The sequence below is a fragment of the Passer montanus genome, unplaced genomic scaffold (genome assembly GCF_014805655.1).
Source record: "Passer montanus isolate IOZ18808 unplaced genomic scaffold, ASM1480565v1 scaffold3, whole genome shotgun sequence".
Taxonomy (NCBI): domain Eukaryota; kingdom Metazoa; phylum Chordata; class Aves; order Passeriformes; family Passeridae; genus Passer; species Passer montanus.
In genome coordinates, this window is record NW_024367707.1 from 17506529 (window position 1) to 17534430 (window position 27902).

The 27902-nt window shown below is 35.4% G+C and overlaps 1 protein-coding gene across 1 annotated transcript; it reads right to left on the reverse strand.

The window, feature by feature from the left end:
* Nucleotides 1-323: 323 nt before the first annotated feature.
* On the reverse strand, nucleotides 324-27616 carry CCDC138 (coiled-coil domain containing 138). Its single transcript, XM_039714562.1, has 11 exons — nucleotides 27422-27616; nucleotides 26328-26486; nucleotides 25040-25159; nucleotides 23579-23656; nucleotides 23393-23503; nucleotides 21049-21213; nucleotides 20190-20306; nucleotides 18908-19100; nucleotides 16357-16539; nucleotides 2226-2364; nucleotides 324-1140 (listed from the first exon to the last, which is right to left on the reverse strand). The coding sequence occupies exons 1-11, from the start codon at nucleotides 27614-27616 to the stop codon at nucleotides 969-971; spliced, it is 1632 nt and encodes a 543-aa protein (XP_039570496.1). The 3' UTR covers nucleotides 324-968.
* Between the last annotated feature and the right edge of the window lie 286 nt (nucleotides 27617-27902).

Consider the following 27902-nt stretch of genomic DNA (forward strand, 5'->3'; position numbering starts at 1 on the left):
AAACTCTCCGAAGTTTTACACTGATGTCAGTGTTAGTCAAATACTGAAATACAGCATATCTTTAAGCTTTAACTGCATTTTCAATTTTACAAACATAGATTTTCAGTATTTACAGTACAAATCACCAATGGAAGACTAATTTTAATTTTTAGAAGTATCCTATTTCCAATTTGTAAGAACTTCTAAACACTGAACTGTGGCAGTTCATATTCATACTCAGAAAAGAAACATGGGTACTGCGAAGATTGCTTGGAAATTAAAACAAAAAACAGCAGAAGAAATAAAATAAAACAATTTTATGTTACAAATTATTATTGCCAGACATTTTAAGAAATGCTTTTATTTACATTTACAAAGTTATTACTATCCAAAGTTGCACTATACAAGGCAGGAAAAAGTACTAAATGTTACTTAAATACAGGAAAAGATCAAACAAACTCTAAGAAAATTCTGAAATCAAACCAACAAAATTTCTTATTCAATACATCTAGTTATGTTAAATTAAAATCTGGTTTTAATCATTAAAACTGCAGGTTTATCAAAATATAATCTTCTAAGATACCTGTCTGCTACTTATCAACCATAAAATAAATTAAAGATTATAAAACTTGCTGAAGAGTCAAAAGTAACTAAGATTCATACCTGTAAGGAAAGACTGGTATTTCTGATCTGCTTACTCTAAGTATTCAATTGCTGACATTGCATGAGTCATTCACAACAGCAGCATCATTTCACTTCTGTAGAAAATATTGAAGAGAGCCATCTAGCATATTACAAAGTTTTTCATTTTCCTTTTTATGAATGAGTGAAATATAAGTGAGAATCCACATGATATACAGCGAATTACACAGTACTGAGGTACTGCTTAACATATTTATACAAATCAGTAAAAAAACAACTCCAAATTTCAAGTAACATAGGCAGCTGGTATAATTTATACAGAACAATAATTAGATTGAAAGCTCGTGCTAGTGACTTGTGCTTAGACTGGAGTCAAGAGAGTTACTCCTCAAGAATTCCAAATTCAGCAGAATTGAATTGAGGTTTATACAGAGGAAGGTGTGACCTGGATCTACAGTTCTACGCAGTTCTTGGAACATTCGATGAAGACCAAACATTTCAAACAGCTTCTTATTGCTTCTGCAAAAGATTTTGAATAAAATAATTGTCAATTTAAAATTGAGAGGTTTCATATAAACACTAAACATGCTATAGAAAATATATTTTTAATGAAGTTAAATGTGCATTATTTTGAGTATTTAATAAAATTCGATGTATGTTTCTAAACATAAGGTTATATGGTGAGAAAAATTTGGCAAAAAATTAACAAAAATTATCAGTTTTCTTGAGTAAGTGATGTGTACACATAGTACAATGGAAGCTCAAGGAAAGTCTGTAACAGGGCTTTTCACTCATGTGAAACAAGATTTCAGAGACAATAAATTTTAAAAAAATAGGATTTATGAGCCAATTTTACTTTGACTAGAAAATGTCAGTTATAATTTATATTAGATTATTTTATAGTAAGCTCCTTTTTCCTAGAGTTTAATTTTATTCCTTACAAGAACGAAAACCTCCGTTTTGTCAACAGCTTTAAGTCCAATGTAAAAATTCCTCAGTTTAGATATCCCCTTACATAAATGAAACAACTCCACTGAGCAATGTGCCAGTGAAGCTCAGTAGCAAATAACTACTAATATGATAACCTTTGTTACAATAACCCAATAATCAGTAAGCAATGAGAACACAGTTTAAAAAGTTTAATATTCCCAAAAGGGCTTAACTGGCTCAAAATCTTAAATTTTTTGAAGGAAATGAAAACAGATGAAGCTTGAATGCAAGTCAAAGATAAGACTAAATTTTCAAAGGAGCTTACTACTAAGTACCTGAGTAAAAATGGAAGTCTAGGATTCTCCTCTAAGAATTCTAAGCATTTTTGTCACCTGCAGATGTAAGGAATAATTCCTCTTTAAGTCTGCATTGTGAGGCTTTTTTTCTAGTTTGTACTCAGCAAACTGAACTACATTTGTGCACTAATTGAGAGGCTTGTTTTAAATCTCTATGACTGAAAATTTAACTGCTACAATTATTAAAAGTCCAGCATTGTATATGGTGGAGGGAATACACAGAAAAACAGAGATGAGTTTTGGATAAGAAAAAAGATAACGGTCACCAAGTTCATTAACCTAATAATAGCTAACAGAATAATAGTGATAAAGGGTTACTTTATTCTGGAGAGTTTTTGCAGTATAACACAGAGCTTCTCCAGAACTGCAATATCTAGCTTAGAACTTCGAAGCAATACAGAGCAAGTCTGGAAGAAGGGTTCATTACTGCAGGCTTCCAGGAAAGGCTGTAAGGAACCTGGAAAAGAAAATAATTTAAAAACTGTATCACAGAGTTCAGTGCAGAGGAAAGTATAACTGCTATTGATACCTTCAGAAGGCCTTAAATGCTTGTTGTGCAATAATTACAACCACCAAATATTTCAGTTTCTGTTGAACATGTGATGCAAAACTCAGGTGAAACTAGAAACTGAAAAAATGCAGCTTCCTAAGAGTTCTGACACTATGGATCCTTGAATTAAAGCAGTGTCTATTCTCTTGAAAACAAAGGAAAACAGGAAACAATAATTTTAAACTCAAATAAAAAATCTTAGATGGAAAATGTTTATGCAATGCTCATTTATCATGTTTTTTTCCTTCAGACCATGGGAGAGGAACATTAAGCTAAGCAAAAAGACTCAGAAATATTTTAAACTGCTGCAGATCACATGGGCAGGGATAGTACATATAAAAGACTGTGTGAGACCTGAGAGTCTTTCATTATCAGCATACTGTCCCTGTACTCAGTTTCAAAAGAGTAAACACAGTAATAAAGAGGTAAAACACAGTAATTAAGAGGTGAAAGTCAGATCTGTACAACAATTAAACACAAAAACCTCTCCCTTAAAATAGTGGATGAGTTTTTATGTCACACTGAAAAGCATTTCCCCCTACCCTGTTTCCCAAAATCTAGTAACTTCAAAATAACATTAAATCTGTTCCCTGGTTATTTCATTCTTGGTTCTCATATTATAGATTAATTTACAGCAAAAACATAAAGAAAAGAAGTAACAATTTATTTTTATTTAAAATTAACAGACTTTCATATACCACAGGGCATTTGCATTATGAGAATACACATGCGAGGAAAATATTTTAATTGCATAATGTCAAAATATTTAATGTGTTTCCCCTTAATAAGAAGCTGCAATATGCAAATTACAGCATAAATCAACAAACAAGACATTAGGAAAAATTCGTATCCTGAATAGTGTAATTTATAAATAGGATATCAAGATATTTTTATCAATGCAAAAAGGGCTGGATGTACGTTTTGGTCAAAATTTGCTATTCCTCATTCAAGGACATACAACTTATTAAATGCAACTAGTAGCCTTGGAGTGAATTCAAGGTTTTAATTTATTTCAGAAGGTTTACTGATAAAAAATCTGAAGAAATGCTACAGAAAACTGTTTGAAAAAGGGCTTAAAAAAGAAATCAATTTGGCATTTAAGTCAGCCTGAGAGCTTAGATAACTAATTTTCTGCACTCTGCATTTATGCTGAATAGTCAGTAAGGACCCAGTTATTTCTATTCCAACAAATGACCAAGTGCCACCTCCCTAATACACAGGGAACTCATGAGACTTGTGGGCCTTTGCTGGTTTATACCTTCAAATGAAGAGACTGAGAAACAGCAAATGCCTCTATCACCGATCAGAGAGACTACAACTATAAATAATCTTTCCTCTCTTTTCAGTTGAGGTGCTTTTGCTCCTTTGACTTAAAATGCTGGATTCAACAGATGGGATCCACAACATACATAATGGAATGTGTGGATGGAAATCATACAGACGCAGGATAATAACAGAGTTTGGTAGCAAGAGGCCAACCTTGCAGCAATAAAAAGCAACAGCAATTGATGTTCTGTAAAGTTTGGAAAAGGCAGGCAGATGTTTTGTGGTTTATATAGCTGAAGTATCCTCTTTTCTTTACCCAAAGCAATGCAAAACAAAAATTAGTCAAAGAGATATGCATTATCAAGGCAATAAATCACTATAAATTAATTTGCTTTCCTGTTTACATCTACTTCCATGTTTCTTGCATTCTTCCTACCATGTTCAATACACCTATGGTTTTATGTACGTTGTCCTCTCTGCTTTAGTACTATTTCCAGTTGGAATTTGCTGTCTCTAAATTGTAACAGTAATAAATATAAAGCCAGAATGAAAGTAAAGTAGGAAAGAAAGCAGTAATAAGTGACAAAAAGATAAGTAAAGATACTATTTCTCACTTTACATTTTAGCTTATGGTCTTCAAAACATACGACTTGATTTTTTTTCAGTATTTCTGTACTTTCTCTGCAGAAGGTATTATTTTTCAGAAATTGTCATATAAAAACCCTCAGGGTTATCTGTCAATTACAGCAAACAGAAAATCCAAAGATGAGTTCACCACATGTGCTACATTTAGTGATACGTGACTGACATACACTCAAGGCTCAGGGCTCTTTATTGAGCCACTGCTCTCTGTGGCAGAAATCTGGGGTTATTAACTACATACAGCAGAGTCTTAAACCTGGAAAAATAATTACCTAAAATTTCACTTCTGGTATGATGCTGTAATGCCCTAGTGAGTCTAGCTTGTTAAAATACATGAGAAGTGGTGACAAAACTATGAACAGAAACAGCAAATAAGCAAAGCCCAGTGAACACAATCATGATCTTAAGAGTGCTTCCTGACCAAATCTTTCTATCACTGAAGAGTGCTTGAAGTAAAATTTCTGTACAATAGCAGGAAGAGATAACCTTCTCTAAAGCAATGAAAATCTAGGACTACAAATTATGTAGTCTGTAACTTTTAGGAATTCTATAGAGCTACAAATTTATAGAGATTCTTCTAAAATTTGCCACATTTCCCCCAAATGATTGCCTATTCTCAAGAAACAGAAATGGTTGGTCCTATCAACCTGCACTGCACCCCTGATGAAATGTGTTTTAACAACAAAAACTTGAAACACTATCTTTTTCTTACCAAAGATGCTTATCAGAAAGGGAAGAAAAGAATAAATAAATGTGTGAGAACATTTTACATTCAAGAAAAAAACTGAGAAGACTTTCCTTCTTTCTATTGCCTGTTAAGACAACAAATGGCTTTAAAAAACTCTTTTAGTATGACTGCTGACTCATCTGACCTCTGATTCATGAGAGATCTGAAGGTAACAAGGACTCCTTGGATGAACAGGGCAATCCTACAATTTGTTCCTATAAATACCCTTAAATAGCCATAAAACACTTTTAATTCCTTTTCTGCAGGGTAAACAAATACCATATTTAGCTGACCTGAATATTTCTTTGCTACCCTGCTCTTTTTGGTTCCTTAAACATATTACATTAAGAAAACAATACACACACACACACACACACACATGTATGTCATAACAATGTTCTGACTTTGAAGTTTACAAATTAACATAAAAGACAACATTACTTTTAAGACAGAAGATTTTTCCTATAAAACAGAAAAGCTAACATGGTCTAAATGTTTGCAAAGTTCATCATGTGAAACCCAACTGAAAAAAGTACATGTTTAAATGGACTTTCTGTACACTGTGTATATATCCAGATATATATTCAGATAAGCTTTTGAAGATTATTTCTAAGTAATTAGAAAATGAACAAAACAATACATAATTTAAATGTATCTCTAGTTGATTAACTAAAAAGAATAAGCTTCACATTTTTAAATATTTTGGTGGCTTAGATTCTGCGTAGATTTTGCTTCTCTTTAACTATTTTAGAAAAAAAATAATTGGAATTTCTCCTGACAGGACTTTGTCACAATTTAAAATAATCTGCAAAAGCCTCCAGTGTTATCCTTAAAAAACTGGAGCATGCTGTAGTTGCATTAACTTAGCCTGATGGGTAGACTGCAATGAACAATAAGCAATTTATCATTGTTGACAGGATTCATATGAAATTTACCCTCAATGTAATCAGTCACACAGCATAAAATCTCACCAGCTATAGTTACCCAGAAAATTCTGTTTCATACCTAAAGTTATGTCACTTCAGGAAATAAAATGACAACTCTAAGTTAATGTTTTAACAAATCAACGATTACAGTTTTGCCTCATTTTCTAATTGAGAAATGTGCTGGGAGAAAGTAGAAATTGAGACATTTTCTAATGTAAGAAATTTTCTAATTGAGAAATTTTCTAATGTGCTGGGAGAAAGGAGAACAGATCTCAGCAATGCAAGTGAATGATGCAGCAGTGTCCCCACCAAGAGTATCACCACCCTTTACTGGCCGTGGTGGAAACATAGCAAAGGATGAGGAAAAGACTACCTAATGCCTTCACTTCCTTGTCTTTAATAACAAGACCCGTTGTTTTCCAGGTACCCAGCCTCCTGAGCTGGAAGACAGGGACAGAGAGAAGAAGAAAGCTCCCATAATCCAAGGGGAAATGGTCAGTGCCCTGATACACCACTTAGACACACAGACAAGCCTATGGGACCAGATGGGATCCACCAAAGTTACTGAGGGAGCCAGTGGAAATGCTCACCATGCCACATTCCATCATTTACCAGCAGTTCTGGTTAAAGGGGAAAGGCCCAGGTACCTGGAGCCTGGCAAATGTGACAATCATCTACAAGAAGGGCCAGAAGGATGATTCAGAGGCCTGTCAGCCCAGCCTTGGTGCCAGGGAAGGTCATGGAGCAGGTCATTCTGAGTGTCCCCACACGGTATGTGCAGGGATCAGGCCCAAACCAGCACAAACATGGGTTTATGAAAGGCAGGTCCTGCTTGACCAACCTCATCTCCATCTACAGCCAAGTTACCTGCTTGGTGGATGAGGAAAAGACGGTGAATATGGTTTACCTGGACTTCAGTAAAATCTTTGACATTGTTTCTCACAGCATTCTCCCAAAAAATCTGGCTGCTTAATGTGTGGAAGAGTGCACTGTTTGGTGGGTAAAAAACAAGTAAAAACCTCCCAAACAGGTAAAAAACAAGTCAGGAAGTAGCACTTTGCAAAGAGAACAGTCAATACAATGTATTTTTTGGATTTGGACTAAAAAATGGAAAACTGAACATATGTGCCCTTCAGTAAAAATCTAAAGATATTTTCAGGAACTAGAGCTGAGAAATAGAAAAGAAAATAAAATGTACTACGGGTTTATCTCTAAGTATGTGTCTAGGAACTACAGTTGTTGAGGCAGAATAGTCAGGTATTTTTGTCTGGTAAATAAATGCTACAGCAGTTATAACTAATCTGTACGCCAATACCACTTGAGAAAGCAACACGTGATATTATATTGCAGAAAATGGGGGTTGGTAGGATGGCTGGAAGGTGTGCTGTGTAAGGAATTAATTACAAATGAACTTCAATTTTAAACACTGATTTTTGCAATTCTGCTTATCTGGTGTACTTGTTAATGACTATGCCATAAAGGCAGGAATAGTCTAATGAAATTCCATGCTGGAACTGCCTACTTAGAATGCAGCAGGTATAAAAGACATGGAAATCAGAATTATCTTACTTGCTAGAATAGCAGAAGCATAAAGTTGATATACTGAAAATCAACATATATTTTTCCTGGAAAATCACTGATTATCAGTGGATCAAAGGATGGATTTGATCATCAGAGGATGAAAGCTTTTGCTGTGCTGATTGAACTCAGTTTGCATATGAGCAATCAGCACGGCCTTACCATTAAAGACTGATTCTGATGAGGCCTGACAGAGAGAAAAAAACCATTTTACAAATAACCTAGGTAGCATTTAAAATTGTAGTGTGGGTTACTTTGTTCAAGAAGCCAGAAAAGGCTCAATGAAATATCAGAATCACACAAGGAATCACAACTCTCTCAGCACACACCTGAAGGAGTTTTGTTCCAAACACAAAGTCTAGGAAAACCTTAACATAAAAAAAGTCACTTGGCATCACCTGTAGTTCTTTAAACTTAGATTGCAAGTGAGAAGATATATAAAGTCTGAGCTCTGACAATGCACAGATATTACTCAAACTACACAGTTTTAAATTTCCACTTCCAAGGAATGCCTTTCTTTATGGAATTATATCAATTATGATGTTGCTCCAAAAAAAGCTGGCTAAAAAGTACAGTAGTTCTTGTAGCCAAATACAAAACAAAATATGCATAAAAGTATTTTTCCTACTTAAATAATTTTATGGAAAACTATAAAACTGTAAACTTTTTATTAAAAATATGCAAGTTTACTAAATAAGAGCAAACAAGATCTTACTTGAATAAATTTCAATGTTCTAAAAATTACATCACTTAAGTTGACTGGAAAGGGGATTTGTATATCCAAATACTGATATAAACAACTCTTTTTTGCATAAAATAATATTTTAAAGTTAGCATTCACATCTACCTTCAAAATTATATGCTGCTTAAGTACCACATTATTTCCCAAAACGAACAGTGAAACTTTAATTCTGAAATGGCTACTTGGCTCTACATAACTTTATATTTAATGGTTCCTTCTATTTATTGTTTTGGAGTGGATGAGATAGGGGTCCAAAATTCAGAATAGCTATGCATTACATGACTGTGATTAGAGAAGGGAGAAAATAATGACACAGGTGTTATTTGTTATTAGAGAAGGGTACTTCATACTAAATGAATTTCATAAAAATCAAAGTATTCAAACTAAATGGTAATTGAATTGACAAAAATCTGTGCGAAGTTTTGGCGTACTTGCTTGCTTTCAGCACATATAGGTGGGTCCTAGCATTATCTAGTCTGCATTTAACAGAGTTAGAGATCCTTATCTGTGGTTAAAATATTAAACTAAAATATCTATTAATCCAACACAATTATCCACTATTTTCAGAAGAATGAATAAAAAAAAATTGCAAAGGCAAGACAGGATAATAGAGGAAGGATTTCCTTTTAAATGGTTTGAATTTCAATGCTCATGCCACGTGAGCTGTAAATCACTTCTATCACTATAGCTTCAAAAAACAAGTCCTCAGGACACTTTCACATCTGCTTTTCATACAGGTGAGGGGAATCCTACCTTAGTACAATATTTACCAACTTGACATTTTTATGCTTTCCGTACTGCAGAATAAACTCACTTGAAAAGCTGCAATCCTAAAAAGTTACCAGTAAAGATAATATGCTGGAAAATGTTGAATTTTAATCTGTTTAAGTACACGGGCATTTTTTACTCCATGCCTTCACTGCTTGTAAAGTCTCAAAATGCTAATACTCAAGAGGAAGCATTAAGGGGTAGGTTTGAGTTTTCTTGGCAAATTCTGACCGTTGACTTTTTAGAAGTACCTACAGTGCACGTTGTAGAATTCCTAGGATCAGTTATGGAAGCATTCCAGCAAAAAGGAAAAAAGAAGTGTCCTATAGATGGTCAATGTAAGAAGACTTCAGTTTACATGTAAATAAGCACAGCTTCTTGCTATGGAGAAAATCCTTTTATCTTCACTGGCTTCATTAACTTCCCTATGAGACTACACTTGGACACAGACTTGGTTATCCATGACCATAATATTTTCTTCTTAAAAAAAAAAATTAAAATTAAAAGTTAAGATTCAGTGTATATATAAATACAGCTCACTTTTGCAGTTATTAAAATTCTTCAGTTATGTCAATATGGTTAAGAAATCACACTTAAGCCCTACCAGAATGTGCCATAACTCACAGTAAACTTGAGAGCATCATTTTGAGATTTTTTTGAAGGTGCTCTCATTTTGATTTGTGAATAAGTACACACTAATATAAAATATTCTCTCTGCAAAACAAAAATAAGCTTGAAGAATAAGTATATTTAAGTTTTATTTAAAGCAAATGCCAGTGTTTGTAATGTCCAGTGAGCAGGTAAGTTTTGATTTCATTGAATGAACTTAAGGCTGAAAAAGGGGAACCTACAAATCAACTTGACAGCAGTCAGGTATCACTGCAGGAGGAATTTAAGACATATGAGGTCTTTGTATAAAAGTGCAAAATGTGAAACTGAGGCAGGGAGCTCTCTGCCAACAGATTTCAAATCAGGCATGAACCAGACTACAGTTAATAATGGTATTTTTGATAGGTGAATATAAACTCACTACATCATTTGAAATCTTTTTAACTGATTTACAAGTTTAAAAGAAACACAATAAGCTGTGTGAGAAGACAGGAAGAACATTATTGAACAAGATTGCATATGACAAGTATTCAGCTACAAGGTGATTTAATACCAATGATGTGATGCTCTTCAACTCACAGAACAAATTTTCTTGATGAGGTCATGCTACTTATTACTAGATTGTTTCCACAAAATGTTTCAAGTCTGTATCCAGGATTTCTCTTGAACAATGTGTTGCAACTACCGTCCTAGAAACAAGGTCTGCTGAGGGAAGATATTTGTATTCTTAGGGAGGGAGCTTTGGGGTATGAAAATGCCCTAGAAGCCACTGTTTCATACTATAACAATCTGGATAATTAGAAGTAACAATTACTTTAATTATCAAACATTCATTTTCACAGTAATTTTAATGGGATATGGTAAGAGCTTTGTTAAGCAATAAATACATTAGATGCCATTTGACTAAACTAAAACATTGGCATGTAGCAGTTAATATGTTTTGCTCTCAAAATTTCAAAGACAGTCAGAGCACTCTGCATTTGTAGAAATCTATCACAAGCAATTCAGTGTTTAACAAGATACTAAACCTACTTTTTATGACAATTCTGTCACAGAAGATTTTGGTTTTAGATCTGTCTTCATAAGGGTCATAGCTTAGAGATGGGACTAAAAACTGAACACCATGGCCTGGTAGCCTGCTTTCCTTAACTAAAGTAAGGAAACCTTCAAAAGCTGTAGTACTGAAATCTTTCTTCCCTATTAAATGAGCAGGAATAGATGTCTTACCCTTTTCCTTAACAGAAAGCAAGGAAGATGCCTTTATAGATCACTCATTACATTCATAGACCAAAAGAAGGATCAAGTTGAATGTTATGACACGTATCTGAAGCCTCAGATTCAAGGAAAAGCACCATGACTAAAAGAACACTGTAGGACTTGCTACCTTGACTCTGCTTTTATCAGTCTTTGTAGTAAGGGAAAGGTGGGCATTCTCCAGAAAACAAACATGGACTAAAATACTGGTAATAGGTATGGAGAGCAAAAAATAAATTGAAAAGGATGTAACTGAAGTGACAGTCCTCCTATCTGATCACGGAACAAGACAGGAACCAGTAATTCAGCTACAGTAAAAATATAGCTAAACAAATTTATACAACATTCTGTACATTTTTAAACAAAAATATTAGCATAATGTAATAAGAGAAAAGAGATAAAACATCTTTGTGGAGCTGACTTTCTACTGTCATGTTCATAACAAGCTGTTAACTCCCACAACTGTGGAATTTAGAAGCAACCTATTACTTCCCCTGAAGAGAGCTGACTAAACCAACCAGACAGCTACTTAGGCCACTGAGCTCATCTGGAAAAAAAAAATCTCCAGCATATAAACAACATGAAATATAAATTATTTACAATTACATTGTTTATCATAAGAATTGCCTACATTTTCATTTCAGTTGCTTATTAACTTTCTAGCACAAGTTAAAATAAGCAATTTGCTAAGAAAATGCAAGAGATTAGGTAAGAACGCATACAGTTGCAAAATTTTGTTCCTCAAATCTACTAACAGTAAATGTAATTAACAGAGTCCACAGAAGTACTGGAATATGGAAAAAATCCCAATACTATGAGAGCATAAAAGTAAACTGAAAGTGAAGTTCTTTTTACACGAAGTAAACTGTCTGAATTACTGCATAACATCTTTAGCAGTTCCTCTCACTCTTATGACCTGAGGAGCATACTAACCTCAATTTTTTTCACCCCTGACATTTAAAAGTCAGCCTTTGGACCAACTATCAATGAGTTTGTATATGACAAGAACCATGATCAGCAGTACACTTTACCTCTTCCTTAGGCCTTAAAATTTCTGTAAAAGAGGTGAGGCAAACAAGATTGGCATACATATATATATATATATATATACCACACACATACATATTCTGTATATTACAAACATTGTTATAATTCCAAATATGTTAATGATTTGGTGTACTGGGTCTGGCTGAGACAGGGCTAATTTTCTTCACAGCAGCCCTCAAAGTGCTGTGCTTTGTATGGGAAGCTGGAAAGGTGCTGGTAACACACCAGTCCTTGTCTACTGCTAAGCAGTGCCAGCACAGTGTCAACACTGTCCCTCTAAAATTTCCCCTCACCAGGAGGCTGGGCTTGAGCAAGATCCTGGGAGGGGACACAGGCAGAACAGCTGAGCCAAAGTGACTCCCATACCATAGGGTATTAGCTCAGCAATACAAGCCAAGAGAAGAGAGGAGGAGGAAGGCAGCATGAGAGGGAAAGGGGGCATTCCTTATTTATGACACGTCTTCTGGAGCAAACTCTATGCATGCTGAAGCCCCACTTCCCAGGAAGTGGCCAGAAACTACCTACTGATGGGATCTCTTGGTTTCCTTTGGTTCCATGTGTGGACTTCGCTTTTGCTTTAATAAACTGCCTTTAGCTTGACCCAAAATTTATTTCTTCAATCTTATTTTCTTTTTCCTGTTCTGCTGAGGAGGGGAGTGTCTGAGTGGTTTGGTGGGCACCTAGTGTTCAGCCAGGGCCATCCCACTATATTGGGACAAAACAGTTGGATTATTTTTTTTAGAATTATACAATGGCATGGAAACTCACAGATGTCAGGAAAATAACAGTGCAGCTAAACTAGATGCAACTAAATTTCAAGAAACACACAGAAATTAGCTTCCTAGGGGTACCAAAATTCTTAAACATTTTTCACAGAATTCCACAAGTGGCCTATCTGGAGAGGTACACTGATGTTATCCCTTGTACAGAGGAGATGTAGAAAGAGAAAAAAAGTACTGAGGTATGTCACCTTTCAGTTCTCTATCATTTCCCATTGAAATGCTGGTGTCAGGACTCTCACAGCTTGTTGTTAAACTCCTGAAGAGAGATGGACTGCATGAAAGGTTGTCTGCCAGTAACATCCACAGCAGTGAGACTATTAATTTTAATTTGCCATTAAGTTCTTGGACAGAGAGAGATAAAAGATGATACTAATGCCTCAGGTGCCGCATTTGACATCATATTTTCAGTAAGTGAAGCACCATCAGTGTTGTGTGAACTTGCAAGGGAAACATGGATTCTGAACCCACTGTACTAGACATACTATGAAGCCAAATCAATGATACTGATCCAAAATGTAAGAACATGCACACCAATCCCAAATCTGCTTAAGCAGTACTGTAGACTCTCATTCTAGCTTCCATCAAGAGAAATATCTGTCTTAGACTAATCTAAGAAATATCTGTCTCAGACCTTCAGAGAGAACTCCACAAGTTCAAGAGCTGGGCAATCACCAACCAACATGTTAAACATGAAGTTTAACACTGTAAAGTGCCAGATTCTGCACTTAAGATAGGGCAACCCTGGATGTACAGACAGCCTGGGGAATGAGGCTGGAGAGCAGCACTTAGGAAAGGGATCTGGGGGTTCTGGTCAGCAGAAAACTGACCATGAGCCAGCAGTGCCCTGGCAGCCAGGGGGCCAGCCCTGTCCTGGGGGCATCAGGCACAGCATGGCCAGCTGGGCAAGGGAGGGGATTGTCCTGCTCTGCTCTAAGCTGGGGCAGCCTCACCTCGAGTGCTGGGGCAGTTTGGGGTGCCACAGTATAGAGAAGACATTAAGGTATGAGAGAGTGTCCAAAGCAAGGCCACGAGGATGGTGAAGAGAGGAAGCCTTACGAGCAGCTGCTGAGGTCACTTGGTCTGCTCAGCCTGGAGAAGAGGAGACTGAAGGGAGACCTCATTGCAGCCATCAGCATTGCCACAGAGGGAAGAGGAGGGGCAGACACTGATCTCTTCACTCTCATGACCAGTGACCAGAAATCAAGGAAATGGCATGAAGCTTATTCGGGGGAGGTTTAGGCTGGATATCCATGGAAAGGGTGGTTGAACACTGGAAGAGGCTCCTCAGGGAAGTGATCACAGCACAAAGCCTGTCTGAATTCAAGAAACATTTGCACAACATTCTGGAGCACAGGGTGTGACTCTTGGGGTGTCCTGCACAAGGCCAGGCACTGGACTTGATGATCCTGATGGATCCCTTCCAACTCAGCACATTCTATGATTCTGTGATTCTTCATATGCAGCTTAAGTAATTATCCTCAGTATATGAGGGCTTCCTTTCTGGAACATGAGAAAAATAATTTCTTACAGGGGAGAGAACCTACCTAAGGACCTCAGCTAAGCCTGGACTGCACAGAAACATTAACATTCATTGCCTATTATTAGGTTACCAGCACCTTTCCAGCTTCCCATACAAAAAAAAAAAAAAAGGTACATGCAGTTACAGGGAGTAACTGCAACACAGTAGTTATTTCACATCTGATTCACATTTTTCAGCCTGGACAACAGAGAATCAAATCTGTAAAAACATCTCATTAAAAAAACCCTTAAAATAAAGTTATAGAAAATTATATGCTAGAAAAATTTCCATTGGCCTTTTTTCCAATTTAATTTCTAATAGCTTCATCTCTAAAGGTATTATTTTTGAGCAAGAGTATTGTAACATTTCTATAGAGCCAGAAAATTACTGCAACAAATTGAGAGAATGCCTAGGATGGTATATATTACATTAAAAAATAGAAGTCTAGACTTTGCCTCCTGTTGACTGGATGCTGTCTTTTTGGGTAATATGACTCCATATTTTAGTATACGGCCACTACCTATGTCTTCATATTCAGGGCTGCACATGAATACAGCTTTAAAACTGTGCATGAATTCCTGTTTTACTCTAACACAGAGAGTTCTCTTCTGAATAGTCACTGCCCCCTTCCAAAGTTTGCCTTTTAATGACTTTTTAATTGGAAACTTACAAAGGAATGAAACCACAATTTCCCATCAGCAACACTATTTCTTATTGTTAAAAATTTCTTGCAAAACACTATGTATTGGAAAAGAGCAGACCATGCCTAATTTGTGTATTGATAATTTATTCTACCAAAGAGACTCCACATAATATAATCTTTATATCCAGTTGCCAAGAAATAATTTTCAATCAAATGTCAATTTAATTAAACAGAACTCTTCCTTCCCTGATTTTACACAGATACAACTTCTCTGAGAAGCAAGAAAGCAAAATTTGAGTCTCACAATATATCTTCATTATTCTTCAAACTGCAGGCACCTAGTGTAACAGAATGACTACTGCTAGGTAACAGAAGATGTACTGTCACAGTCATTACCCAAAGAAATACCAAACACTGTCCATCTTGCTTAGATTGCTACCTTTGTGCATTCAATTAATTCTTTCCCAATCACACTTAAGACTATTAGGAAGAATAGTGTAAGACTGCATTCATTACCTGGTCAGAAAAAGACTGCAAGGAACAACAGAACTTCAGTTAAATATTTTTGAACTTAGGTTGCTACAAAATTGCTTTTTACTCAGTGCTATAGCATCCAAGTCAAACATTCTTTCTATTTCACTAGTAAATGCATAATAACAAAATACTTCCAAAACAATACACATTTCTATTTTTAAAGGCAGTAAGTGATTTTATCTTAAAAAAAAAAAAAAACCAACAATAAAAACAACTCACAAGGTTTATTCAACATGGCATTGGAATGTGTGACTACCTTCATGCTCATTCAGGTGGTTATCAATTGATCCTTACCTGTATCACCTGGAAAAATGCTGTGGCAAATAAGATTGCTAATGCTTTTCTAGGGCCAAAGCACAGTAAAATTCAGCAAAACATAACCATCTCATCTAGAAATACCATTTCCAAACCCTAGAAATTGAAAAATTATTGGGGATGAGCCAGTCATTCAAACTAGGAAAAGAATTAAAATAGAACCTATTTTTTATCTCCACCTTCTGGCAGGTTGTCATGATTTGGGTTCTCTGGCACAAAGAAAAATACCAGCAAGGTAATAGGGTGGAATAAACTGAACAGCCAAACAAAAAACAGCTACAAAATTTCACAGCAAGAAATAAGAAAGTAACCAGGATGAAATATAAAACAGTGTCTGAGAGGGAGAAGAAAACACAAGATGACTCAGAAAAAGACAGACAATTCAAAAATACATTTTATGCCTTTACTGAATGTACACAATACAAAGAATTGCTAATAGTACATTAGACTATTTATACAGCTTTTACACTGTATTTTTATATTGCTTTTCCATTGTTTTTATGCTTTCTTCATCTCTTTTCATAATGATTTTTTTTAAATTACCCACATTTACCAGATTCCATGGTCATCTGAAGTAATCCATCAAGAGCCCTGGAAAGCAGACTTGTACTGGATACTTTTAGGTGACTTAATACGACAGGCACACATTGGTATTCCACAAATAAGGCCTTCCCTTCATCTGTCTTCAAGTCTACACGAAGGGACTCAAATGCCTGAGCCAGGTAATCCACTGAAAATATCAGAATACAGGCAATAAAACTTTTACAATCATTGTTTCATTAAGCCATGTGAGCAACTACCTGACAGCTACCATGGCAGATAGACACTTAAACAGATGAAAATATTAAATTTACTTTTTATTTGAAGACACCCTCTGCCTATTTTTATTCCTTAACAATCCATTGTGAGTAGAGAAAAAGATTATCCACAATTCATATGTTTTAGAAAAATATACTTACAAATGTAAGGTCCTGCAAATATTTTGTTAAAGAGGAAAGAAAATACAAACTCAGATAGTTTGAGACAATGTTGATTTCAACATCTGGGAATCCTCTATTAAGGGAATCAGTGCCTGATTGTCTGAGTGAGAGCAATTATTTTCATGAGAGCAACTAGTCCCATTCCTTCTATAAAAAGCTGTATATTTCAGTATAAACATTTTATATTCTCATCCATTCTGAGAAATTATACAAAGGATGTAGATTAAGTGTACCAATCTATTTTCTTAACTTCTTGCTGTCAAATCTTCCTCAGTATCTTGGAATTGCCTTGATCATCTGGAGCAGAAGGAAACAATTTATCCTACTGCATAAGTTTAACTAGGATGCCATCTGCTGGATACTGACATTTTGAAGGAATGAGGACATATGTTCAAACCAAATCTGCTATTTTATCACCAGATCATTAGTGCCATGTGGTCAGAGTGATCAAAATTCATACACGGTGATATCTGACATATGTTTAACAACAGATCATATTTTCTGTGCTACAGCAACCAGCAGCACAAAGCAACCATGAAAAGCTAAACTGATTCATTCTAATCACAAGTGCTCATCTGCTTAGGGTAAATCAGTCTCTGCAATGACTAGTTTTTTATTTCAATTATTCTTGCATTGCTTTTATCAAACATTCCTAGAATGTGAGTCTCAATTTGAGACTAATTATCTGCTTCACCAAAATATGTTGACTGAAATAGTTCCCTCCAACAGCTGGAACACTGTGTTAGTTCATGAATGATGTCTGCACAGTCTTCCACCATGTTTTATTCCCATGTTTACTATCTAATTATCTGCTTCACCAAAATATGTTGACTGAAATAGTTCCCTCCAACAGCTGAAACACTGTGTTAGTTCATGATGTCTGCACGGTCTTCCACCATGATTTATTCCCATGTTTACTACAAATAATACTCACAATATAAATATTGCACAGGTCATCAAACAAAAAAACATACTAATCTGCTTAAACGTCAAATTCTGTGAATAAAAACTTTATTCATTATTTATGCATTTAAAATATTTGGCATTCCTGTTTCATGTCACAGATTGTAGTAATTTTGTGACATGGATCTCTGTTAAGAAATGCCCCGAAATTTAACATATTTCGTGGAAGAGACTAAAAAAATCAGATTCCAAAGCAGGCATCTGATCTTGACATTTTTGCATGGTATTGCAGGAGTACCTTGAAAATTAGCATCTCTGTAACCTGTATCAATCTCTTCAGGTTATTGAGAAAAGAAATGTGTTATGTGTAAAGATATTTTAAAATACAAACCACCTGAGCAAAAAGTTAGCAAAAATAGAAACATGGAAAAATTCAGGTTGGCATCTAGTCCAACATTCCAGCTGAAAACAGAACCATCTCTGAGGATAGGTTAGATTGTTCAGTTGTAACCCCATTAAAAAATTATTTGCTATCAAAAGCTTGATCCATGCTTTTAAAATATTTGTCTTTGAAAAGGGAAAAATAAGTGGTTAGTACCACAAAGAGTTGGAAAAGGGTTACAGAGATGTTTATTCTTATGCTATCCTAGTAAAATTTATTCTTGCAGAAAAGCCCAGTTTTGCAGACACACAGTTACTGCTAAGTTGCTGCAGGTAAACAGCAATCACATCTTACACCTGCTCTTAATGGTACAAAATTACTTTTCTGCCTGACTTCCATAAAAAAGGATCTGCAACACCTTGTTCCCTGTTTCTCCTGAAGAAATATAAGGCTTTATAACTGGAGGTAGCAGTTAACAAATCAGCTGAGAGAAGAGTTATCTTATTCTTTGAGTTGTATTTTCCACATCTTTACTCACACTGTCCAGACACAATCTGATTTCTGTAATCTCACAGTGTCTACTTTGAAACCTTTATCTTCTCCCCGCTCTTCAGAAATGCTGACTTGTCAAGTCATCATATTAACAAAAACACAAATTCTAACATAAAATGAATTATAGTAAGATTTATACTTGTACATTTTGCTTCACAATACCTAAGTGAAATCACTTTTCACTAATAAAGCATAATAGACTCCACAGTATCATTAAAATGCTTTTTGCCCAGGCACATGACTGAAATAGACAAATTAATGTAAAAAAAATCTTGACTTACCCTGTTTTACAGTTTTAAGCACAATCAAAGTTGACAGAAACCTCAGAGGCATACAGAAACTCTTAAAGAAAGCTGCTGACTTTGATTTACTTTCTGTAGACTGTTCAGAAGAACTGTGTGGGTTTCCCTTACTCACTATGCCTTTGAAGATATCTTCACCAAGTCTCCTCATGGTTGATCTCATTGTTGTGTGCTGCTTCAAACAGTGCATGTAGTTAGTGCAAACATTTTAACTTGACACACATATGTCCTCCATGCAATTAAACATTAAATTGCAAATGCTTTGACCATGTATAGGAATATAATCAGTATAGGAGATACTCCTTTGTTTCCAAAGCTGTTGAACAATATTAACATGGTGCCTTATCAACACACACTTCAGCAAGAGACTAATTAGTGAGGGCCCAGGATACTCTGATGTTCTTTAAGTTGCCTCTGGTTCCAGAAAAAGCTGCTTCAGTCAACTCAATTTTGTAAGCTTGTCTGAAGTTATATCATTTAAAAGCATTTACAGAATCAAGGTCTAAATACAAAGCTGAAGAACACTAGTAGAGGTAGAGGTACCATCTACTAGATTTTCATCATAAACTCTATAGAAATATTTCCACAGAATCAAACTTCACAATATGCTTGTTTAAAATATAGTTACTTACTAGAACTAAACCAAATATCTTACTATTGTATAGAATTTAAGCTCAGGATATTTACAAAGTTTCTAGCATTTGATTTAGCAAATGAACATTGACAGCACTATGCAGGGTCTGTACAGTATGACAACTGTCTTTTTCTTTATTATATTGCTAAGTATTTTCTTATGGCAGTCTAGTCAAAAAGAGCAAGGAATGTCTTGTGGTTAGACATCAAACAGAGGACAAAAATCAAAATTTCTTTGCTGCTTTGCCACTCATTTCCACCACTTTCAACAAATCTCATTCATAAAATACACAATAAAGTAACTGCTGTCTCTAGTGCAAGTTTTTTTAATACATATGCAAAATATATTTTCAAATGTGCTTAGACATCACAAAAGAGATCACATACATAGGGAAACTACATTTAGATACACAGTGCAAAATTTAAATTGAACATGAAAAAGAATTTGTTTTTCATTTGCCACTCTGCAGTCAACACTATGAATTTATGTTTTACAAAGACAGCAGTTTCTTTTCTATATGCTAGCTGAAAACATCCATTTTTCATATGTATTTAATATGCAAAATCCACTAATATCTTCTGTGATTTTGTTTTTAAAAACATACTGCATGAGAACTATTTATTTTACCTGTATATCAGTGTCTAACTGTCTTATAGACCAGTAAATAAATTTAATCACAGGCACGTGCAGTTTAGGATTCACATATGGCATCCACTGGAGTTGCTCAGTAGCTATAGGCAAAAGCTGCAGAAATATACAAAAACAGAATTACATGCAGTATATGAACTATTCTGTAAGCTAAGTGAAAGTGAAAAACAAATAAACCAACATCCTAACTTTCTCTTGTATCAGATTACATATGCAAGTGTTCTCTAGGCAGATCCAGTACAGCTAACAGAATCATATGCATACACAGGTGCTAAATTTTACATAGGTTTACATGTGGGAATGGAGATATATGTGAGCTCAATCTCATGTAAATCCAATCACAGTGCCTACAGATCTTTTATATAATGAATAAATACAACAAAGTGAATTTTCTGAACATATCACCAATTTCTAAATCTTGGTATCACAAGAGAAAACAATAGAGGTGTTGAAATACAGCATAGCATCACCTTTTGTTGGTGATAAATTGAAATTTTAAGATCTAAATAAGCATAGAAATATTTTAAATTTGACTTGTTGATCTCCTTCAAACAATGTATCACACATAATACACAAGAGAAGCTATCACCTCACAGAAGTCACTTGAAATAAAATGCTGAAGCTCTTAGGCTGAGACAGGACACTTTTTATTAAAAATTATCTGTATGTTTTACAAATGACAAATTATGTATTATATCTCAATGCTGGAATGAATATTGACTTACTAACAATTATTTTGTTGTAATTACATGATGACCTGTTATACTCTCAGAATCATTTAAAGCACAGTGAAATCTGAAAACATATTAACACAAGCAAACAACCCAAACCCCTTTACCTTCATACACTTTTCCTGAGTACAGGAGTTCTTTAAATTCTGGGTAACCCTAGGTTTATGACTGTCCTCTCTCTCTTCTTGTGTTTTTATTTTGCTAAGATGCTGGTCAGAGATCCAATCCATAAGATAAGTTAAGAGCTCATAGACTTGTGAATTCAATGGTAGCTGTAATATATTCACATCATCAGATATTTCAGCTTTCAATTTAATGCTTTTTCTAAGCTAAAACAGTAACAGACTGAAACACATGACAGTACTTTAGCTATGAAATGTTATGCATAATAGAAAGCATAAGAATTTTATGCCTGATAAAATCTGAGAGGTGAGTTACTGCAGTGTGAGCTTGTGGAAAATGTATTCAAGCAGACAGTGATCTTGAACAGGCTGTGTGTGCTCTGCTGGGCCTTGCACCTAGGGTTTGAGAAGCCTGTATAGTATGAATGTAACTGTAACTTACAGTATCTCTGGGAAAGGTAAACTGTCTGCAGATCAAAGGCTGGATGGTGGCAGTCCTGACTGGGAGACCCCTGCATATCAAGGAGTCAGAGACCCACAGCACAGTTAACCTGAGCAGGTGCAGTCTGTGCTGTGCTGCACAGATAACCAGCTGCACAGTTTATCCTGTGCTTGGCTGCAGGATAAACTCAGGCAGATCCCTCTTGGTACTGCTGATCCTGCCTGGCCTTGGCCTTGGCCTTGTCTAAAAAGGCAACAAGTTCTTCTCCCATGAATGTCCTTCACGAACAGAGTTGTTTTCTTCCAAGAAAATTAAATATATAAAATGAGTGGCCAAAAAGGAGGGGCTTCTTTCAATGGACAGGATCTGCTCAGCATGCCCTGGGAAAAGTCCACCAGGGCTCCATCTGATGCTGCACAAACACAACATTCCCAGCATCTAAAGGGACACAAGATTTACTCACTCTCTATATTCCTCCTTTTACTCTGTCTTTAATAGCCATTTAATGAAGCCATTTGTTGTCAGCCTTTCTTACAAGGACCCAGAAGGAACCCTATCACAGAACCCTGCAGTGTTTCTCTCTCTTTCTCTCACACCTTACTCCCCAGTGCAAAACAAACACCTATTGTGATGATTTCTGGGTGTGAAAAACATATGCCCATGATTTATTTTGTACTTGATCAAATGGTAGTAAAAGAGCTTGGAGAAAAATTCATACAGAATCACTACACTTTGTTATTCTGGACAAATGAAATACAGGAGAAAGACTTTAAAGTGTTTCACATTGGGAAATTCTTATTTCAATATACTAGACCTACTTAGTTTCATTTTATGCAATCCACTGTTGATAAATTTAACTGGGTAACTAGTATTGTTTGAAAAAAGAACAAAGACTTAATGAAACTCTGATCTTGGCTCTACTACATTGCAATGAAATACTCTACAAAAGAAATCCAGATATACCTGAAGACAGGCTGCATGAACAATTCCCTAAAGACCTCAAAACTTTTCTTCAATCTACCTTCAGATAACTGTTTTCCTCTTCACTCAGAACCATAACTACTGATACTATTTGTATTTCATGTGCAACCAAAGTATGCTAAAATCTATATAAAGAGAATTTGTTGGCTATATATAGACAGCACAGTTTTAAGGCATCCACTGTAGATCAATTAGATAGGGTGGTGTGAATATCTTTCTCATTTCACAGTTTACCTCTAGCTGGGAAAAAAAGCATAACCAGCTGGGAGATGTTGGCAGAGCAATACCATAAATGGAACTACATGGAGACCAAAAGAATTTCATTAAGGTAAGAAGGTTTTTTAAGGAAAAAAGGTGATTGTTTTAGAACCATGAATGAATGCTGCATTTAATCTCTGTTCTTCACTAAAGACTACATGTCAAAAAAATAGTAGCAATATACCACTTTTGGTTTAGAAGATTAAGATTCTTTATTGGATACTTCTGAAAGACTACTTTTACCTAGTGTTATTCATAAGGATAGTGCTGTACTGTAGCAGTAACCAGAATGAGTCTAAGATTTGTTCTGATACAGCAAAAGAAACCTGTGACAGTGGATGCAAGTTATAATTCTAATTGGCAGATGAAAGATAACATCATATAAGGAGGAAAACTTGCCATATAAATAAAAATATACACACATACATAGACATAAGCAATATGAAATCCAAGACATATTTTTAGCAGCAAACTTAATTCTTTGTTAAGTGTGGATTTTCCCCCAATATAATTTGTTTCACTTCTTAGTGTAACTTATAAAATTAAATTAGAAACAACATTTTGCAATTTCTAGCAGAGGCACACAGAATGTTACACAGCCTAATATCTTTCAAATTAAAAGATTCAAGACTTCTGCTTAATTCTTACCGTAGCAGTTCTTGATGGTGCCATCACTTTTTCCTGTTTCACAGGTTTGCCTTCTTTCATCACTTGACACAAATCATTAGATTTCTTTACCTTTGAAAATTCATGCTTCCTCTAAACAAAATATAACAATGAATTATATTTCACTGGTTGCCTATAAAAGCAGGTACATGTAAGAACAAAGCTTACTTGCAGATTTTCTAAACGAGCTTTTGCTTTTCGTGCTTGACCTTCCAACTTCTTGTTCAACTCAGTTGCATCACTTAACTGAAAGAAGCAGAAAATATTAAACTGTCTGTAAATTCAAAACTCACATCTTGACTTAATTATCACACTGAAGTAACACAATGTTGTTGAGCAGCTAAATTATTTAAGTATTTTCTTATTAGCATGAGAAGTAATGGAAACAAAATCATCATCCACCTCCCTCAACAAATTACAGAATCATAGACTGGTTGAGATTTGAGAGAACCTCTGGAAGACCTCAAGCTGGGCCAGGAAGAACTGGCTGCTATGTCCAGACAGCTTTTCAATAGTTCTAAGGTGTTAGACTCTTATCACCTGTGTGGACAACCTGTTCCAGGATAAGTAAGACAGCAGCAGTACCTCTTTGTTGACCTGCAGACCAACCTTTCAGATTGCAGGACAAGAATAAGCACTACAATGACACTCTAGATACACAGGCACTTCACATTTGATTGTTTTTTATGAAGCAGTGACAAAAATGCACTATTTCAAGAATGTTTTTGTAGTCTTGTTAATGGGGAAGGTGGTTACTGACCATGCTAAAAAACTAGTTTGTTTGGTGAGAAAAGATCAGGAAAACTGCAACCTCCATTTAAATAAACAAAACCCCCTGCTTTATCCATGCAACAATGAACAGCATGATCATCACAGAAGCCCTCAGTTTGCACAGAAATGCAAAGATTTTACAGTGAGAGGAAATAACAAGACAGATGGGTTGCATCAGAACCATCAGCATCCTAGGAGTTAGGTCTGACCTTCTTAAGGGAAAGGCTCTGTTGTAGATTTTTATTGTATTCAGATTATCAGAACATTAATTAGGTCATTAATTAGGTCAATGAATAAACAATGCTCAAATAATTTAGATAATTTATGTATCACCATTTTAGATCAGACTTAACAGTCAAGTGAGACAAATTCCTACTCTATGCATTACTGTGAAACACACCATTCTAGCTTACAAATTGAGAAAATACTACCTTCATTAAAAGTTGCAAAAATAACTGAAAATACTGATCAAACATGAAGTTAGAAATAAACATTCTACTTTTTATTTAATAGAATCAGCATAGCAATTTGGCCCAACAAATCTGCACAGGATAGATTCTATTATGTCATAAAATATTTTCTCTCCATCCATTCTCAATGCACTTTCCCTTCCTAACAATTAGCTGTTGCTAGTGAGTCAGTGGAATAAATCCTACTTTTTTTTAATACTGTAAAAGGTCAGAAAGGCTAAATTTCAAGTAGTAGAAACAGATGAGAAAAATACTTTCAATCATTCATACAATTCTTGTCTTAGACAAACAAAAGGTCAGCAATTTTGCAAACTCAAGCTACTCAAATATTTAAAACTGTTGACTGTAACTTGTAGAATTATTTATGACAGGAAATAATAAAGTTTACCTGCTTTCTTAAAGAGTCATTCACATCCCTCAAGCTGTCAAATGATGACTTCAGCCTCCTATTTTCTTTAGTAATTTCTCTCAAGGCTTCTGTCAGCTGCTTAACTTCTGCCTCATGTTGCTGTAGAAATATCAAATTTAAGAACATGTTTTAAAAGAGACTATTTGAGAAACAATAAGTTCCAGTTAAGTGTTAAAAGAGTTGGACAAACTTTCTCATATGAAGTTCTTCATGTCCAAATTTGCATGTTCAGTCAGCAGTGAGAAAGACAAGCTCTCTACTGCATTTAAGAAGGATCTATACAGAAACTGAGAGCAACATGCACAGCCTATAGCTCCTGTTGATGCCTATTCTACCCAGACCAACTACATACATGTATATTTCTCAAACAATTCAGATGTGGGATGCATTTGTGAACTAAAATCAGTGACAAAGCTTTTACTTACAGCTAACTCTTCCAAATATTTACAAAAGGTTGTGACTGTGCTTTGGGGTTTCAACTCATGTTTCTGGCTTTGCTTACTCTGAATTACACAGAGTGAGAAACTAATCCTATGCTTTGTAGAGACTGGGGCTCTGGGTTGCAACACAAGCATATGAATTATTAAGTACAACCTGCATATCCACTGCCGTTCATCTCTTAACCCTGAAATTTGTTTTATATTAAATCTTCTCTGAACCTGAGACTTAAGTACCTCAGATCTGATAAAATAGCAAGGTTTTACTTTTTACTGAAAATATTCTAACATTCATTTCTCCCCTTCCAATAATTCACTCTTCTTCACTACTTTTTCTTTCCACACCCCCAAAGTCAGGGTGGTCTTCCTCCAAACTTTTTGAGCCTTTGTTTGCTAGTACTCTCTGCAATAGGTGTTATGTCAGAAGATCTCAATGTGTCTTAAAGCATTCCCAAGGAAATCCACTGCAACTACAGCTAATGCAAAGACACGCATTTAACTTACACAATTACAGACAGACCACATTTTTTTCTCTAATATTAGTCACATAGCTTTCATTATTTTACAAAAAAAAAATTACCTCAGTTTTCTAACTTGTAACTGTAAAATGAACTACACATCAGACAAGTAAATGCACCATTCTGAAACAGAAGTCATACAAAAACTCTAGCAATATTGTTCAGTACTTTTTATTTAAATCTTTTCTTTGGGGATTTCAAGGGTTTCAAAGAAACAAGCAGGATTTCCAGCAAAAATGTGATGGCTAGGATAACTACAAATTAGTTAAAGGGCATATAGAGCAATATCTATCATTAAATATACTATTTCACCTCTTTTATAGCTGCAATTTTTGTGTGAACTTCTTCCTCCACACCTCTTATTTTAGCCAAAGCTGCTTCGTGTTGAAAAAACAATGCTTCTTGTTCTGTTACACAACGCTCTCGTTCCTGCAGCTGCAGAGCATACTCCTGCTGTGCTGAACTTTCTCTCTGTATCAAGAGAAAAAAAAGTTAAACTACTTTAAAAACCCACGTGAAGTTTTCCCAAATTATGCTGAATTTAAAATTTTGTCCCAGAGATACATTTAGCTCTTTGTGAAATTACAGTTACACAAGATCTTACTAATACAAAGTATCCTGACAGCCACCTCTGTTCAGTTTCCTCCCACATTAACCCAAAAGACCTCCACGTGCATTGGAATGGCTCAGCCTCCCAAAATGCAAAATTCAACTTTGCTCCAGAAAGTTAAACTTTGGCTTTTGCTTCCCAGATATTTGGATAATGGTATTAACTGTAAGACAGAACAGAGTCTGATGTGACTGTCTGTGTTGAACACTAGATTAATGATATTGTTTCTTCAAGTAGTGAGAAGCATCCCTGAAAAAGCAGTGAAGAAAAAAAGAGATACAAAATTATTTTTATCTCACAAGTTGCAAAATTAAGTCATGGCAGGGAATGCAACAGAAGCTTAGTTACTATTACAGAGTAAAACCATATAGGAGGTTCTTCTACTAGTAGCCTAAACCTGCTGGAGATGAACTGGTGGGATGAAAAGAGGGATTTTGGAGGAGGCCATGAAGGCAAGCACTTTGGAATGCCTAGAGCCAGGAGAACAGTTTCAGATGTTCTCAAGAGAAGCAATGGTTATGAGTGCTTCCCTCTACACACACAGTGTGTCATGAGACAGTCTTGGATGTAGAAACACTGTTCCAGCTCCCTCAAGCTGAATCTGCCTACCTACCCATCCACCTGGTCTACCCAAAATTCAAGTCAGAGCATCATTACTGAATCACTGAATTAATCTAAGGGAAGAGGCAGATGAGGACACAGATTTTGTTTATAAGTAATTTCATATTTATTTTTCAAAAGTGAGAATATTTATAGCGTTATTCAACAAAAATTTGAAGGTGATTCCAGTTCCTACCTGGAGCTTCTGATGTATGACAAATAATTCATCATAAATTTGACTGATGTGAGGTGGTATCAAACCTTGCCTATTGCATGCCTGAGCACCGGTTCCATGCATAATTTTCTTTAACAAACCATGGTTGTTAATTTGGTCCATATTTTCCGGAGTATTTGCAGCCAAATGAGATGGTAAAGTGAGGCCTGTGGACATGGAAAAAAATGCATTTTACATTAAAAAATCAGACCTAGCTAAATATTGATATGATTTTTGTACTAAACCAGGAAAAATGTGTTCTAGGAATTCACAGTTACAAGTACAGAGTGAGATGTATCAAAATGTGAAAGTAATCTAAAGAATTACAGAAATTTGTTTAAAGTTCTTGTTTCATGATTTATTAAAACTGATCAAGAATCAACAGTTGTATAAGTGAAACTAAACCCTCCACTGCAATATAGAAACCCCAGAGACAGCTGCATGGAATCTATGCACAGACTGA